Here is an 18285-nt window from a genome sequence, read left to right as displayed (position 1 = left end):
GGCAGCGGGTCTGGTTATGACTATACAGTATGTTGTGGCATCTCTTATGGTAAATGCATAAGGTAGCATGGACAGATGCTTACAATCCATGATGTAAATGTTTTTGTTTTGTTGTTTTTTTATATGTTCATATTAAAAGACAATAAAAGTGAAATGATATTTTATTATTAAGCCTCGAATTGCTTCCAATTGTTCTGACAGGCAAAACCAGAAGGGAAGAAGTGGGGTTGGATAACTGATGATAATGGTGTTGATGTCTGAGGACTAAAAGGCGTGTGTAGTTAAATTCCAGATGCTCAGCCTGAGGATACGATTGTACAATTGAATGATCGAATTCTAACAGCTGTTATTGATGTATGGAATTAAAGTCAAGTTCTTTAAAACTTGTCTTCTATGTTTTCTGCTGCGATCAAGACATTTTTGATGGGTAGTTAAATGGTTTAATGTGCTGTGTCATGTTAGTGACAAAGGCACCCCTTGCAATTCTAAAAACAACCTCTGAGGAACTGATTATAAAAGCCACCCAAATTATGCAAACTATGAAGTCCTAATATAACAAGAATGCTAGGATCTTAGTAAAAAGTTGAGAAACGGTAACATGACCTTGAATGTATAAAAAAAAATGCAGTTTTATTTAAAATAGAACATTACACACAAAAAGCTGAAATGTGAGAATACTGAATACTACTACACAATTATTCAATATACAACTTAAAGGAAAATGTGATGTTGCAAAATAAGCATAAGAATTTCAGAAACAAACTGTTATGGAAGTAAATTAAGAGAGAAATCTTATTATGGCATAATATTACAAGTTGTAGTATTGTGAGGTGGAGAAAAAACAAGTAAAATGAGGAAAAAGTAATATTACAAGAAGTAATGATTTGAGAGAAAAAAATATGGGAAAAAGTACGGTAGAGTTTAAAAATAAAGTCATGGTAGAAGAAACAATCTGTTTATAACTATATATTCATAGTCCTCTGCGACTAAAATTAGTACCGTACTAATGAGCTGGGAGAAGTCAGACGATGAGACAGCTCAACGTGCAGTATATCAGTCTCTATCTTATACTGCCCCCAGGTGGCCAAGGCGGGCACCCCAGTAAGAACAGCGTAATGGCCAATTTAATTCTATTCAATTATGTCATTGGAATATGTTTTTTTATAAAATATACTATTATGGACTGTTAGAGAGTTATTAATTACAGATGATGATGAAATGATGTAATTTAATTTCAAAATGAAATTGTAATTATTACATTATTGGGAAAAAAAATGTAACACAAAAAGATAAGCTTTTGGAAATTTCCATGATTACAATTACAATTGCATTTGAAAAGTAGTAGCATTTTTTTTTTTTTTTTCATATCACTTCTTCCTTCAAAAGCTGACGCTTATGATTGGCTCTCACTGGTCATGTGCCATTCTGGCTCAAACATGACATTTTTATTAATATGACCTCGAAGCGGTACCTTGTGAAATCGATTAATTTGAGATTATGAAAAGATTAGACTCAGTTTTAACACTTGGACACAAAATAAAATTTACCTTTGAACAGTTTCATCTTTATAATGGTGGACTTTTTTTTATGGAACATTCACTTATCTGGGTTGTCATACGAAATGGTATTGTCTAAATTGTGCACATTTGTCATTAGGTCAACATGTTATGTTTATACAGAATGCAATGATTCGCAAATCATGTTCGACCTATATTTAATTGAATACACTACAAAGACAATATATTTGATGTTCAAACTGATAAACTATTGTTTTTAGCAAATAATCATAAACTTATTTTTTTTTAGGGCTGCAACATGTTCCAAAAAAGATGGGACAGGGTCATGTTTACCACTGTGTTACATCACCGCCACACATTTTCAATGGGAGACAGGTATGGACTGCAGGCAGGCCAGTCTAGTACCCGCACTCTTTTACTACGAAGCCACGCTGTTGTAACAGGTGCAGAATGTGGTTTGGCATTGTCTTGCTGAAATAAGCAGGGGCATCCATGAAAAAGACGTTGCTTGGATGGCAGCATATGTTTCTCCAAAACCTGTATGTACCTTTCAGCATAAATGGTGCCTTCACAGATGTGCAAATTACCCATGCCATTGGCACTAACACAACCCCATACCATCACAGATGCTGGCTTTTGAACTTTGCGTCCATAACAGTCCGGATGGTTCTTTTCCTCTTTGGCCCGGAGGACACGACATCCACAATTTCCAAAAACTATTTGAAATGTGGACTCGTCGGACCACAGAACACTTTTCCACTTTGCGTCAGTCCATCTTAGATGAGCTCGGGCCCAGACAAGCCGGCAGCGTTTGCATCGGAGAGTTTCAAGTTGCACTTACGGATGTAGCGCCGAACTGTATTTACTGACATTGGTTTCTGAAGTGTTCCTGAGCCCATGTGGTGATATCCTTTGATGTCGGTTTTTGATGCAGTGCCGCCTGAGGGATCGAAGGTCACGGGCATTCAATGTTGGTTTTCGGCCTTGCCGCTTACTTGCAGTGATTTCTCCAGATTATCTCAACCTTTTGATGATATTATGGACCAAAGATAATGAAATCCCTAAATTCCTTGCAATTGTACATTGAGGAACATTGTCCTTAAACTGTTCGACTATTTTCTCACGCATTTATTCACAAAGAGGTGAACCTTGCCTCATCTTTGCTTGTGAATGACTGAGCAATTCAGGGAAGCTCCTTTTATACCCAATCATGGCACCCACCTGTTCCCAATTAGCCTGTTCACCTGTGGGATGTTCCAAACAGGTGTTTGATGAGCATTCCTCAACTTTCTCAGTCTTTTTTGCCACCTGTCCCAGCTTTGTTGGAACGTGTTGCAGCCGTAAAATTCAAAGTTAATGATTATTTCCTAACAATAATAAAGTTTATCAGTTAGAAAATTAAATATCTTGTCTTTGTCGTGTATTCAATTAAATATAGGTTGAACATGATTTGCAATTCATTGTATTCTGTTTTTATTTATGTTTAACACAACGTCCCAACTTCATTGGAATTGGGGTTGTATATATATATATACTAAATCAACAAAAAACATTTTTATAATGCATTTACATTTCACCATGTTGTATAATCAGTTTATTATGTGTGTAAATAACTAATATGTGGTTAATTCCAAAATAATGACCAATGCTTTGAATCCACTTTTTATAGAGGAAACAAAACATCCAAAGGTCCTGTTGATGCATTCATTCAAAATTAAGAAAAATAATCCAAATTTAATCAAATGTAATTAGTTCAATGACTTTGAGAACATAATTTAAATAGCTACACTAAAATTACATTTTCAACAAGGTAAGTTGTAATTGTACCCAAATACATTTCCAAAATCCCACCACTGATTATGGAGTGCTTTTTTTTTCCATGTAAATACACATTCCAGCATTTTTTGTTGTTCTGGGTAGGAAGGCTGGAATGAATTCATGGCATTTCCCTTCATTTCAATTGGAAATGATTATTTGTCTAGTCGAGAAATCTTCAGTTCACGCATGTGACCACTGGGTGGGAGCAATGAGCACACGGCCTTGACTTTGACTTGCCAATACAGTGGCAAGAAAGCAGCGTCGGCCGGTTGTGATTATTTAAAACGTGCGATTCTAACAGCTCATCTGGGGTGTTAATGTGTTGAAAACTTGAAATTCCTGTCTTGAAGACGTTTGCGTTTGGACCCGGTACTATCGTTGAAGTGACGGTCTCTCCCTTTCGGTGCCACTCAGGTCTGCTGCTTCCTGTATTGACGGACCATCACCACCAGTGACAGACGAAAGCCCTGCTGCCCGGCCACAGAGCCCCCCACAGCCCGGTTGTAACTTTGCGGAGGGACGCCACACGACCACCAGCAGCCCCCCCCCCGCCCCCCCTACAGTCGGGGGAAAAAACGTGGTGGGCCGCTGAGTCTCTTGGCTTCCTTTTCCCGGTAACACTAGCTAGGTAGCTAATGGCTAGCAGCAGGTAGCTAACCCCGATAAGAAGCGTCCAAAAATAGCAATGCGCACACCTCTAATACTTTAAAGACATTTAAAGGACCCGTGCATTAGAAACTCCTCGGTATGTCACGTTTTAGACAAACATTCGAGTGACACGGCTCCTGAAACTGTCATCTTTTCGCTGACGGTAGCCAGCTAAGTCGTTAGCCACCAAGACGTGATCCTGTTGCTCGCTAGCGAACGAGGAAAAGGGCCAAACCACTGCAACTGCTCTGCTTGGTGCAGTTTTGTGCGTCTTTGTGGACAATATTTGAGAATTTCAGGGTTTTTTTTTCATCTGAGATGGCACCCAAAAAAAGACCGGTTCCGTTAAATATAACGCCCATTGGAGAAGGGCAGCCCACCTCAAACACTACTGATGCTGCATCCGAGTGAGTATCATGACAGTGTTTGCAACATATTTTCTACTGTGTGTATCTTTACGTAACGGGTAGCACGGTGAGCCAGTGGTTAGCAGGTCTGCCTCACAGTTCTGGGGTTCGAGTCTCGGCTCCGGCCTTGCAGCCTTGCTGTGTAGAGTCTGCATGTTCTCCCCGTGCTTGTGTGGGTTTTCTCCGGGTACTGCTGTTTCATCCCTGATTCCAAAAACATGAATGGTAGGTTCATTGAAGACACCGAATCAGGGGGTATTAAACTCATTTTCATCAGAGGGGGCACATTAGAATTATGCTTTGCCGTTAGTGGGGTGGTTCTTAAACTTGTGGGTAAAAGAATGAGAAGAGTGGGTAAAAGAATGTCTAAAGTTTTGGATCACATCACATTGAAAAAAAAGATAAAGTGCAATTTTTCTACAACAAAGCAGAACTGAATGACAACAGCACATGTACAATCACCAACACAAGGTAACGTAAACATCATTAGATAATTCAAAGTAGTCTACCACCGTTAAGTGTATTTTAATGCCCCTCCCTGCAAGTGGTCAAGGCTAGACAGAGTCGCCGGTGCACTTTTAATCATTTCATTAAACATGTAATAAGTACATTCATACTCGAGCTGCCAAGGCCACAACTGACTTCCAGTCAACATGCAGACTGGGTAATAAGGCTAATCTGAGCAAAACATATGGCCAACTTTAAATGTTGGTGACACCACGGGGACAAAAATAATACCTGCATCTTACATGTGGTATTGTTCTTTAATAATGGAAGATCCATTTTAATCATTGAATGCTCAATTCTAAATATACTTGACAGCTGCAGCCCATTTTGAGAGCTTCACTTTTGATAGTTTCTTATCCCTATTTTACCTAGACTCAATGAGAGTGACACCATGGAGTAGTGTGTTCAGTATGATTGTCCCCCAAAACGTTTGCTTTCTCGCCATGCTGGGAAGCACCGCGAAGTGATCAGCTACATCTACACTGACTCTGTGTACTAGTCTATACCGGGGGTCAGCAACCATTAATTCTCAAAGAGCCATTTTGACTGTCTCTCACAGAATAAAAACCGCACACAGCCACAAAACCCTTTTGATATATAAAGTGAGGATAACGCTGTAAATGACGTTGTTTTGTTTTTTTACCTTCATGTATAAAAAGTGTAGTGTGTTGCATTTATGAAATCAATGAATTGCTACAAACAAAACTTTATTTCTCTGCATTTAACGAAACCATTTTAAACTCAGAAAAACGATTGGTTGAAGCTTACTTTCTAATAAGTCAGTGTCTTTTTAAGGCCTCCTTGTATTTATGAAATTAAAGCCAAACATAAATCATCCACCTGTAGCGAACCAAAAATAAGAACCGCAAAATCCATCTGCTTTTGTGTTTACGTCATCATTTTATCATATGTGGCGCATTCAGTCATATTTTGAGTGACAAAAAATCTATTTATGAAAATGTTTTATTCTCTTTAGAATTGCATTTAACAAACGAACAAACTAAATTTAAGTTATTTTCCAAAGTCACAGAGACCTACAGTAGAAGGATGAAAGGGCCATATGCGGTTCTAGAGCAGTGGGTTGCAGACCCCTGGTCTATATTAATAAAACAGCTTTGCGGATTTGCTGAAAAGGATTGTGAATGTCTTGATGTGCCCTGCGATTGACTGCCGACCAGTCCAGGGTTTACCCTGCCTCTCAAGCAAAGTCAGATACGATAGTCTCTCTAATGAGAACTAGTACTACAGAAAATGGATGGCTAAAACTTTACATAATGGTGCCCTACCATGTTGCCTGTCTCCTTACAGAGCAAACCTCGAGGCCTTACAAAAGAAGCTGGGAGAGCTGGACCTGGATGAGCAACAGAAGATGCGACTGGAAGCCTTCCTCACCCAGAAAGCGCAAGTCGGGGAGCTCAAGGACGAGGACTTCGACCCCATCTGCGAGCTGGGTGCCGGGAACGGAGGAGTGGTCAACAAAGTCCGCCACAAGCCCTCTGGTCTGGTCATGGCTCGCAAGGTGAGGATGCGCGAGCGTGGGCATTTTGCCATGCAGGTGAACAGTGGACCTTTCTTCGACTAAACCAGACTCTCCTCTCAGCAGAAGCAACCATGTTTTCAGTTGGAGGACAATAGTACTAATTAGGGGTGTTACGATTTGTTTTAACAACGATTCGATTTGTATCATTATTCATGGTTGCCGATTGGATTCAAGAACGATATTCGTTCATCTAGAAGGATACAATTCTGTGGCTTGAAATCGATTCAGTGTCAGCAGGTTGGAGTTAATTCATTCTGTTTTGCTTGTGTGTGAATGTACAGGTAAGACTATCCATTGTGGGAGATTTCTACAGTATCTTTTGCTATCAGGAATAGATAGAATAGAAAACCTTTATTGGCATTGTATGGTGCAGATACAAGGAAATTGAGCAAATGTAGAGTCGCCAGGGGCCAGTTTCTCCCTCTTCGTAAAGCCCACCTTTGTCTGTTATTACATTAACCTGCTTCCATCTCTGTCTCAGTTGATCCACCTGGAAATCAAGCCGGCCATCAGGAACCAGATTATCAGAGAGCTTCAAGTCCTGCACAAGTGTAACTCCCCGTACATCGTGGGTTTCTACGGCGCCTTCTACAGCGACGGCGAGATCAGCATCTGCATGGAGCACATGGTGAGACATGTTCGCACACCGTTGAGACTCAAGTTTTATATTCTGGATATTTAAGTGTTTTGTCTCGATAGGATGGTGGATCTTTGGACCAGGTTCTGAAGGAAGCAAGGAGAATTCCAGAGGAGGTCTTGGGCAAAGTTAGCATAGCTGTATGTATTACGATTCTTATTGTTTACATATTATTTAAATAATTTGGACCACAGGGTTAGTGGTAAATGGGTTTGACACACCGGCCGATTGTTTATAACAGCTATTTATGTCTGTGTGTTGATGTTCACTAGGTGTTGAGAGGTTTGGCCTACCTGCGGGAGAAGCACCAGATCATGCACAGAGGTAAAACAAATGATCCATTGTAGAGCATTTTGAGGAATGAACTGGCCCAAGTTTACATGCTCAAAGTGGGTTCAACCACCTTATTGTGACAACATATTTGGGCTTTAACTTGTTTAATTTCAAATATGTATTGGAGGTTGTATATAAAGTGCATAGAATTGCCTCAGGGTGAGTGGTGCTCCAGGATAGAGTTGTTTGCGAGTACAGGCGGTAATTACCGCCTTTCAAATGTGATTATGAGTAACCTCGCCCTATGTACCCTTCCCTCTCTGCCTCCCTCCATAGCTTTTCTCACCGTTCTCTCGCTTCTTCATGCCATTGCTTTGTCACTCGCTCCTTACATGACCTCGGTTGCTGAAAGATAGTCACACATCTTTTAAGGATACATTCCAGCGACATACCATACATTACCATACATCCTTCATAATGCATTTACACCTGTATGCATATTTTTGCTATACCTAACCATGTATCTGAACTCTAAATATAACAACATATAATGTACACTATTGTAGTTTTTTTACTTATGGTCTGTAATCTTTTCACCCTGACTGTCAAAGCTTTTGTGTCTATCACTGTTCTGTATAAATAGCACACAAAAAAAGCTGGGACAACAATTTTCTACCTCTGAGGTCGTAGTAGAGCCGTTACAAAAGCGGGACAACGTCCATGTGTAAGGGTGTTCAGCATCGGGACATGGGTGTGAAGTACAACACTCGCTTCTCACGCCCTCTTATGTTGAAAGCAATTGTCATGGCTCGACAAGTATTTTATATGTCACACCAGCTAATGCCATGGTGTGGTGTGAAAGCACACAAAGTTATGGCAGTATCCTGTCAGGCTGGATTCTGTATAAAGGCAAAGGTAGATAAAAGCTGGATCTTTGATTTTCAATGTTTAAATGTTTTCCCAATAGTAAATAATACATAATAAGTTCCTTTATTAACTATAAAGGCAAGGCTTCCAGTAACATTGTAGCATTCTATAACAACTATTAACAATAATACCTTAAAAAAAAAATTAACCTTCCATTCTTAACTTAAACGATAATAGCGGTCCCAAATGCACCACTCATATAAAGTATTTTTTTTTATGTTCTTTATTGGCACGCAAAGTAGAAAATAAGTTTACCACTGTTAATAATAAGTTGTTAAAAACAAAAGACTTGCATATTAAGTACACACATACAATTTTTTTAACATCTTAACCAATTTTTTTTGTATTATTATATGTGAGAGGGACCACAAGGAAAAATTACATTTCGGCTCTGTGTTGACCATGGGTTTAATATAGGCTTTACACGATCAGCATTTTTGGGACCGATCAGCGAGTTGAAAAAAACGATATCCGATCGCAAGATGGAGGAATGTGTCTATTTAAATGACCTGTTCATTTACTATATATACTTGTGTACTTAATTGCTAAAAAAAAAATATATTTACAATAAATAATGTATCTTTGTTCCTCTATTTATGCCAGTGAGGCATAGTGACGGACAGAACAAATGAATGGTCTCCTATTAGATAGATATCCATCCATCCATTTTCTGAGCCGCTTCTCCTCACTAGGGTCGCGGGCGTGCTGGAGCCTATCCCAACTATCATCGGGCAGGAGGTGGGGTACACCCTGAACTGATTGTCAACCAATCACAGGGCACATAAAAACAAACAACCATTCGCACTCACATGCACACCACCGGGCAATTTAGAGTTGTCAATTAACCTACCATGCATGTTTTTGGGAAGTGGGAGGAAACCGGAGTGTCCGGAGAAAACCCACGCAGGCACGGGGAGAACATGCAAACTCCACACAGGCGGGGCCGGGGATTGAACCCGGGTCCTCAGAACTGTGAGGCAGACACTCTAAATTAGATAGATATAATACAGCAATTAATGTATCCACTTTTTGTGACGGTTTTGTTTGTTAGTGTGCTGTGAGATTTTTCAATTGTAAAATATGTTCCTTGGCTCCATAAAGGTTGGAAATCACTGTCAGATCATGTATTCTAATCAGTCAGGTCAAGCCAACATTACATGACAGAACTAATGGGTGCTAACTTACTGTAATTAAATTACTTTATTTTTAATTAAATCACCCACACTGAAACTTTAGAGCATGATTCGACAGAATGGCGGCATGTTTACGTACAACCGTTTGTGCTACCACGAGCTTGCTAGGCTACATAACGTTTTGTTTCCTGCTTGCGAGCCATATGGTATTAAAAGTACGTGAACATACATACCTCAAGCAAGCCTTAAACGAACAGCCTCTCCTGTCCTGAGCACCGGTGTCCACCAACACACGTTTTCCCCCATTTTGTCCTCAGAATATAGTCTGCGCGATCCACACTTGTTGTCGTCGCATTTGAGTTGACATGATAAAGCCCAATGATCGTAAAAAATGGGATGCGGTGGTATCGGAATACAAGATTTTATTGCAGTAGTCTGGCATAGTGCAATCTTGAAAGAGCAAATTTGTCTTCTAGTCTGATCCGGCCGGGCATGTTGTCTGTTCCACACTGCCAACATGCTGTTTTTTTTTAAATGTAAATAAGTTTATTGGCCGTCGGATATTTACAGGACTACGCCAAAACACACCCGACAAGGCTAAAAATAAACTAGCTTTTGGATTCAAATCTACTGTGCATGATGGCGAGGCGGAGTAAATGTCTTTTGCGGAGCCGATCAATGACATTATTGATCGGATTGGCGAATTATGACATTAAAGCCGATCAACATAAAATGCTAATTTTCGTCCGATACCTATTAGGCCGATAAAATTGGTGTGAAGTCTAGTTTAATATTGACATTGTCGGGCCCGACTGTTTTCCAAACTGATCATGGTGGAACAATCACTCTTAACACACCCAACACCACAGGATAATCGAGGATAATCTTTCAGAGACATCTGAAAATTGGGCTTTGCTGACTTTGATTGGAAGAGAGGGAAAATGCTCAACCCGATTCAGTATGTGTGCTTTAGTTTAAAAAAAAAAAAAAAAAAAAAAAAAAAAAGGCCAAATGTGCAGTGGAGTCACAATGCAAATGCGCCTCTAAAATGTTTTTGCAACATTATCGTTACACAGGTGTATAAAGTAGTTACCCAGTGTTAATAATAATAATAATACCTTAGCTTTTATGAGTGATGAGTAGAGTCCACACAATTAATGCAGAGTCCAGCAAATAGATGCGTTGCCACTTATCAAACAGTGATAATTGCTTTCAAGACAGAGAGACGAGAGCTGTGAGTCTTAGGTTTTTGACTTAACACCCTGGATCCGGATTCCCGCTATCCCCTTACATTCCTGCTCAGTTATCGCGCTGATACTACATCAGAAGAGGGCAAATTCATGGGTCCGCTTTAACACCCTGTTCCATAGCTGTTCACCTTTCACACAGGACAGCAACCTGGGAAAAAGACAGTTTTAGAGGCATATTTTCTCTTAAATGTGGGTTTAATTTCCAATTTTTCTTCACTTCCAAGTATTATTATACTGGTTAGATATTTGTATATCAATATTAGCATCTCTACTTCATGCAATAACTTGACTCCAATTCAGGGCCATAGAGTTCAAAGCAGTGGATGAATTTGTGATTTTTTAAAATTTATTGATTTAGTTTCCCCCCTACCCCTAAACCAAAACAAGAACTGTGTATGAAGGTATTCTGTATATTGTTTTGGTCTGTGCCCCCACAACCGCCTGCCACATAGATGTGAAGCCCTCCAACATTCTGGTCAACTCTCGCGGGGAGATCAAGCTGTGCGACTTCGGAGTGAGCGGCCAGCTCATAGATTCCATGGCCAACTCCTTTGTTGGAACACGTTCCTACATGTCGGTGAGTCAGTCTGCGCCCCCACCCCGTTTCCTCTGGCCCCATCCCCACTTTCCTTCCCTTTCTTTTCTCACATGGAGTGGCGCCGCCCTCTACCTTCTTTGTCACTCCCTTGCCAAGAGGCGAGGGCCGTGCCCAAGAGAGCGTTCTTTGGCACGTATATCGGCAACTGTGTTCTCTTTCTCCCTCACTGTTATTTCTCATTCCATGGTCGATGCAAACCTTCTCCTAACTATAACGCTTCAGTGCTAATGAACTCTCATTAATTCCCATTACCCATCAACAAAATTTAAAGGATTTTTCTCCCACCTCAGGGTGCAGAATAAATTATTTTACATGTACTGGCAACAAGTGGCAACCCCTAACTTAATGTCAATTTTGACCCATTAATAATTTTCTACACTGGCAAAAGGATGATGACGCATGGACTGATAGTGGTAGGAAGGAAAGGTCACACTTTTGTAAATTATAAAATTAACGGTGAACTCACACTGGGTCAAACACCTTAATTATGTCACGTATATGTTGTGCTGTCTGACTTTGGCATGAAGACGCATGCATCAACCCCTAATTGTGCTGTGTGAGGAAAGGGAACAGCTTGAGAGATAATGAACAAAGGTATTTTTAAATCTATTTGACGCCCATAATGTTTGGACTAGTAAGAATTTTGCCCTTCTAGAAAAATCAGGAGAGCTGGCATCTTTATAGTTATGTTTTTATTTGCATAATTCGTAAAAGTAAATATCAAACCAACTAACAAACGAAACAATACCTATCGCCTCAGGCATTTCGAATTTGAAGAGGTAAAAGAGAACATGGCAGATGCTGAAGATGTCATACAAAGGAGCAGGCCAAAAATATTGTTTTCAAGGAAAGGTGAAATGCTTTGGAAGTCTTGGCCTTCAGATAGAATTTTCCAAGAGGCCTATTAGCATTTTCAGCAACCACAAATGCAGTTTGAGTTTAGACAAAAGGCTAAAACACACTGATCACCCACAACATTATGACCAATTGCACAATGCTATGATATCCAATATGAGAGTGTTATACAATGTTCAATTTTAGTTGACATTGTCAGATATGTATTGGTGTATTTATTACTGTGGTTGTCACACTGAGAGCTGTTCTTATGGCATGTAGATGATATTATTATAAATCCCGTAAAAGGAATTAAGTGTAAGCATCCTATATTTTTGACTCTTTAACTAATTGTGGTCACCGGTATATGAGGCAATGTTCACACTGCAGGTCGATTCAAATTTGTTTGCCCAATGTGACAAGTTTCTGATTTTTTTTCATGTCAATGTGAACAGTACAGTTGAGATTTTTTTCATATCCAACCCAGGTCTCTTTCATATGGATATAAATCAGATATGTATCCGACGCGAGTGCAATTATGAACGCTCACGAGGGGCGCATCCAACATATACGTCATCAAAAGGCGACAAACGTCACAATTGTTCGACAAAATAGATACACGACAATACGGCAACGGCGGGCGAAGCAGCAGAAAACAGTGGTGAAAAAAAGATGCTTTAGAACTGATAAATATAAGAAAATGTTGGCTTTGGTTGCACAAAATCCTTGAAATCGCCACAAATGCGAGACTTCTGCGAGGGGCCGCATTTATTTCTGTAAACACGTCACCTCGCATTTGTACACATGCGCAATCTGACATCCTCTTTTGAGCGCATCCATGTGACGTCACGGACGTGTTCTGTCCACAATAGAAGCCTCACTTGTCTTTGTAATTTCAATGACTGCATAAAAACATCAGACTTAACAAAAAAATCTGAATTGGGCATCATGCCCTACAGTGTGAATGCAGCCTTAGATGCAACTTTCATTTTAAAGTAATACAACTACGATAAAAAACAGTTAAATTCATACCTCACGGACTCTTGAAATCGAAACCGAGTGTTATAGTATGTCTAAAGGAAGCCGGTTTTTCAAAATCAGTGTATATACCTGCCATAAGGGGCCGACCCCTTTGTTGCCATTACCCACTTCCCACCCCCCTCGCAGGCCAGCTGCCAGTCCTGCCTTGTGTGTTGGTCTTGGCGCAATCCTTCTGTCCCTTTGACGTATATACTGTACCATGTGTTGCCTCAACAGCCGGAGAGACTGCAGGGCACCCACTACTCTGTTCAGTCGGATGTATGGAGCATGGGTCTGTCCCTGGTGGAGCTGGCGATCGGCCGGTATCCCATCCCCCCACCAGACGCCAAGGAACTGGAGGCCATCTTCGGAAGGCCTGTGCTGGACGGAAGTGAGGGAGAGCCTCACAGCAACATGCAGAGGCCCAGACCACCAGGGAGGCCCGTGAGCGGTAAGAAAAATGATCTATAAAAAAATCTATATAGTGTTACTGGATTTAATATGCATCTTTGGCGCAGGTCACCACGGGATGGACTGTAGACCTGCTATGGCCATCTTTGAACTGTTGGACTACATTGTGAATGAGGTCTGAAAAGACACTTTGTACAAACTTATCAATTGTATTTATCGACCCATTTTTAATCTTTTTGGTTTTTGTTTCCTCCTCAGCCTCCTCCTAAACTGCCACATGGTGTATTCACGAATGACTTCCAAGACTTTGTCACAAAATGGTGAGTAGTTTTATCTTTGATTGACTTGAATACGAGCACAGTGTGTGGAGCAGCTTTTGGCTCACCGCACTATGAGCGACACGGTGAAACTACTCCTACTACTAACACGCTGCAACGGAAAACCACCACCATGTATCTTGTTTTGAGGCTCCACATGTACATAATTTTTTATTTTTTTTTATTGTACCACAAAAACATGGCGCGATTGTCAAGGAAGAGGCGAACTGGTGATCATAAAGAAGAGAGAGAGAATATTTTCTGAGGCTGTTGTCAATGATCGATCACCTCATTTACTGACTGCACGCCACGCATTTCGGTGACAGAGACGCCACACTGCGAAGTTGCGATGTTGTTCACCCGCGATTCAAATTCTGAATCGCAGAAAAAACATTGGTCGATGGTTGGCCACTTTTGAAATGTAGTTGCTGAACCCCGTACAGTGCACGACCTTTCAGCCAGTTTCTGCCGCGTCCCACAGTATGTGGTGGGCCTTAAACATATGTCGGTGCAAAGTCTTACAGACTGGTAAAGTGAGATCCGTGGAGGCACTTGAGGGTGGGTACGCCACACAAAAGAAAATATTTCACTTCATCCAATACACTGTTTGCAGTTTAATGTCATTTTCATTTATTTTGATGGGGAAAGTTGATGTGCGATACGAGTGTTTTGAGTTACAAGTGTGCCATGGAACAAATTAAACGCCTATCTCAAGGCATCACTGTACCTCTGTTTAATTTTTGGCATTTTGTTTATTCAAGTTTACAACACCAGAAGATTACTTGGGTCACAAATAGAGCAACTACGCTCACATAGCCATGAACAACCTCAATCTTGTTTAATATTATGAAAATACTCTTGCTATCCGTTTCCTTGAGCAATTGAGAAATAAAGGCAGTCCAAGATTTTATTTTGGTGACCTTTTTTGTGTTGACAGCTTGATCAAAAATCCAGCCGAAAGGGCCGATCTGAAGATGCTGATCGTGAGTGCCTCGACTTACTGTTGAGTTTTGTCTGTTTTCCCCATTTTAATAACCGCTCGTGTTCCCTATTGTTTCCCTCCAGAGTCACATATTTATCAAGCGATCTGAAGTGGAGGAAGTGAACTTTGCCGGCTGGTTGTGCAAAACTATGAACCTCAACCAGCCCAGCACCCCCACCCGCAGCACTGAGTGACGCCCGCCGGCCCCTCCTTCCTTAAGCACTGCCCTTGTCACACCGCTGGGTCTTGCTTGCATATTCACATACATTCAGAAACAGACACACACACACACACACCACTGGGTCTTGCTTGCATATTAACATGCATTCAGAGACACACATATTGGCACTTTTGTCATGTTGTTTTTGGGCTTCAAAACGGTTCTGGCTTCCTCTCATGTATTTGTTCACCAGCAGCAGCTGCAGGGCTCTCGAGTCGTCGTACTGTAAGACCACAAGCTTCACCAGGCCAGTGTCACCTTTCCACTCGGCTGCAAGGGGGGATGTAAAGCTTTGAATGACACACTTATATTAGCTATTCTGTATGAATCTTTTCTATGGCAACGGTTGATGGCTGGTAGGGCGGTATTTTATTAACGGTGGAGATTTGAACAGGAGGAACCTAAATGTAGTGAAATCGAAATAGGTTGTGTTCAAGGTGAATGCAGCAATTTTCATTTACACAGACCCCTTTTGTCAAACTAATGACCCGAAATTATCTGCCATATTGTAATTACATTAGTCGTGGAGAGAGCGCAGGAGAGATGGGCACATTCAGTCATTTTTAGTTTTTTTTTGGGTTAAACGATCGATCACTCTGAGGATCACAAACCAAAGAGGATACTCGCACTTACCAATGCTTGATCAGTCCCCCCTGTGTCGGCACATTTATGAAGAACAATATATCAGTGCACTTTGGATAAAATTCAATGCAGTTGCGTTGACATTGTTTCCTCATAAATTTCAATCACACACTCCTGTAATGGGAGAAGCCAGGAAGATACTGCGTCTTTTAATGACGTTGAGAAAACAATGATTAAAATGTATTCTTGGGATGCTATAGCATGGTTTAATCTTTCTTATACTGTGCGTGTATTCTGTTTTAACGGTGCGGATGATCAGCCGATGTTTTGATGAGAACCCGCTGTGCTATCAATATGAATAATTTTTGTTCGCTAATATTTTGTTTTCTTTGTTGTTGATCTGTACTTTCCCCTTCCTTGAGGTGTGTTTGGTTACGCTCCCCTCTGTACTACAAAAATGTGTGGCACTCCAGAAGCAGACAGTAGACTTGGCTCGTGCTTTTCAGGAAAACCTCGCACACTTTCAGTCAAATTGCGGTATAATTGGACGTTAAGCTTGAAGCAAACATTTTAGTAGTACAAAAAGGGTTCAACTGAGTATTGTAACCGGGGTCACTTTTGGTCACATGCTGGTGGTAACGCTAGCCTTGCTCGAGCTCTTGCATTTTTTTTTTCTCTGCTTTTTGGCTGCCCTCTCTTATTCTCGAAACCCCCAAACAATGTGCATTCGTTCCGAGCAAAAATGGATGCATTGTCACTTGTATGTGTACAAAATATACAAAAATTACAGGAGTACTATTTTGCAGTCTTAATATACAACTTTTTTTGATTTATGTAAATGACAAGGAAAAGTCATTTATTATAATATAAAAATGTGTTGGATATGGTTCTAATGTATAAAAAGATAAAAATAAAACTTATTTGTGAATGTAAGTTATATGATGTATGTCAGTCATTGCTAATGTGTTTCAAAATGTGTAGATATTGCTAGGTTAATACAGAGATGGCACAGCATGATTAGCTTGTAAAGCTACTCCCTCACTGTGCTAACTTTCTTGGCTTTCTTTTATTGGGTCAGTACAATGTATTGGGGCCGGACGGTTTCCTAGAGGTTAGCACGAGGTTGGAATCTTGGCTTCGGCTTGAGATAGCTACAATTTGATTTTGCCTAGTCATAATTCCAGTTCAAGATAGATATCTTGAATTAAGGTGAATTAAAGCTATGTCCTTTTTTAGCTATCTTTAATTCAGTTTTAACTAGGTGGAATTATGACTAGTCACAATGATTGCGATATCTCAAATGAGAGTTACCGATATCTATGAGAACCTCCTACACATGAATGGCAAAAGTGACGTCATTTGTCCCAGGTAAAATTAGCTATCTAATTCAGTTTGGACTAGGTAAAACTGAATTACAGATGCCTTTTCGACTACTCACAATTACGTTACAGATATCTTGAAAATTCAAAATTTTCAAATTGTAATTAATTACGACTAGTCAGAAAAATGTTGATATTTACAATGTCAAATAGTCATGCTTCGCTTTTAAAACAAGGGGTGTCCAAACCTTTTTTTCCCCAAAGGGTTACAACATGCAGAAAAATCGAAGGATGCAAGGGCCACTTTGACCTTCTTTACCTTTAATTTATTTACCTTGCTAAAACCAATCCACCATTGTAAGTAAAGATATGCGAAGCAATTTGATAATTTTTATAAGTATTATGTATATTTAAAACAAAAAAACAGCTAGGTGAGAAAGCAAAAAAAAGTCAAGAATTTTTCGGAATTGATGGGCCGCCAGAGGCCCCGTATCCCACTAACAGTGGCAGTTTCTGGTATGTGCGATATGTGTAGCCACACAGACCGGCATTTCCAGCGGGGGCGTCTAAGGGCAGTCTCACAGGGCACCATACAAGCTAGGACCGTTCTGAACCAAAACAAGAGCAATCTATACTAAACTGACCTTCACAAAGTAGAGCAAATAATTTCAATTCCGCAGCGCAACTTAGCAAATGATGTATGAATTGTACAAAACAAGGATTGTGATGAATTAGAAGAATTTTCTTCCTCTCCTGCCTTGCCACCCAGTGTATAAAGTAAGTAGTAAAATGCAGGCAATGACACGGGCCTTGTCAATTGTTAATCATAGGACTGTATAGGCTGTGGGCAGCTAAAAAACGGACGGTGGGCTGGATTTGGCCTCCAGGCCGTAGTCGATTTATATGTTGAATCCGCTTACCACAGGATAGTTTGTCTAAATGTGCCCTGTAATTGACTGGCGACCAATCCAGGGTGCCTTCCCCTCACCAAAAGCCGGCTGGGATAGGCTCCATCTTACCCGAGACCAAAATGAGGACAAGCACAACAGAAAATGGTTGGATGAAAGAAAAGATGAATGAATGGGTGGGATCCTAATGGAATAAAGGACAAAGTACTTGCATTATTACATGTATTATTATTTTTTTAATTATTACCAAACGTGAGCATATTGAGTTTAATAGTCACAACGGGTTCTTTAAAGTGTTGTTAATATATTTTCCAGATATTTTCTTGTGTTTTTTCTTGTCAACGGGGATAGACAAAATCACATGTCACTTGTCAGCGGGAAACTTTTACTTCCAGAAACTTCCTTCAGGTACTGTTGCAGCAATTTTTCTGTCTACA

At 40.3% G+C, this 18285-nt stretch overlaps 1 protein-coding gene across 1 annotated transcript; it reads left to right on the top strand.

Annotated features, from left to right (window-relative positions):
* The first annotated feature begins 3562 nt into the window (after positions 1-3562).
* map2k2a (mitogen-activated protein kinase kinase 2a) lies at positions 3563-16554 on the top strand. The gene is made up of 11 exons (XM_061684127.1): positions 3563-4390; positions 6206-6416; positions 6919-7065; positions 7137-7214; positions 7347-7398; positions 11110-11234; positions 13347-13560; positions 13628-13695; positions 13779-13840; positions 14775-14820; positions 14903-16554. The coding sequence occupies exons 1-11, from the start codon at positions 4302-4304 to the stop codon at positions 15011-15013; spliced, it is 1203 nt and encodes a 400-aa protein (XP_061540111.1). The 5' UTR covers positions 3563-4301; the 3' UTR covers positions 15014-16554.
* Positions 16555-18285: the final 1731 nt, after the last annotated feature.

This window comes from Phycodurus eques, chromosome 8, assembly GCF_024500275.1.
Source record: "Phycodurus eques isolate BA_2022a chromosome 8, UOR_Pequ_1.1, whole genome shotgun sequence".
Taxonomy (NCBI): Eukaryota; Metazoa; Chordata; class Actinopteri; order Syngnathiformes; family Syngnathidae; genus Phycodurus; species Phycodurus eques.
This window is presented reverse-complemented; position numbering and strand designations above follow the sequence as displayed.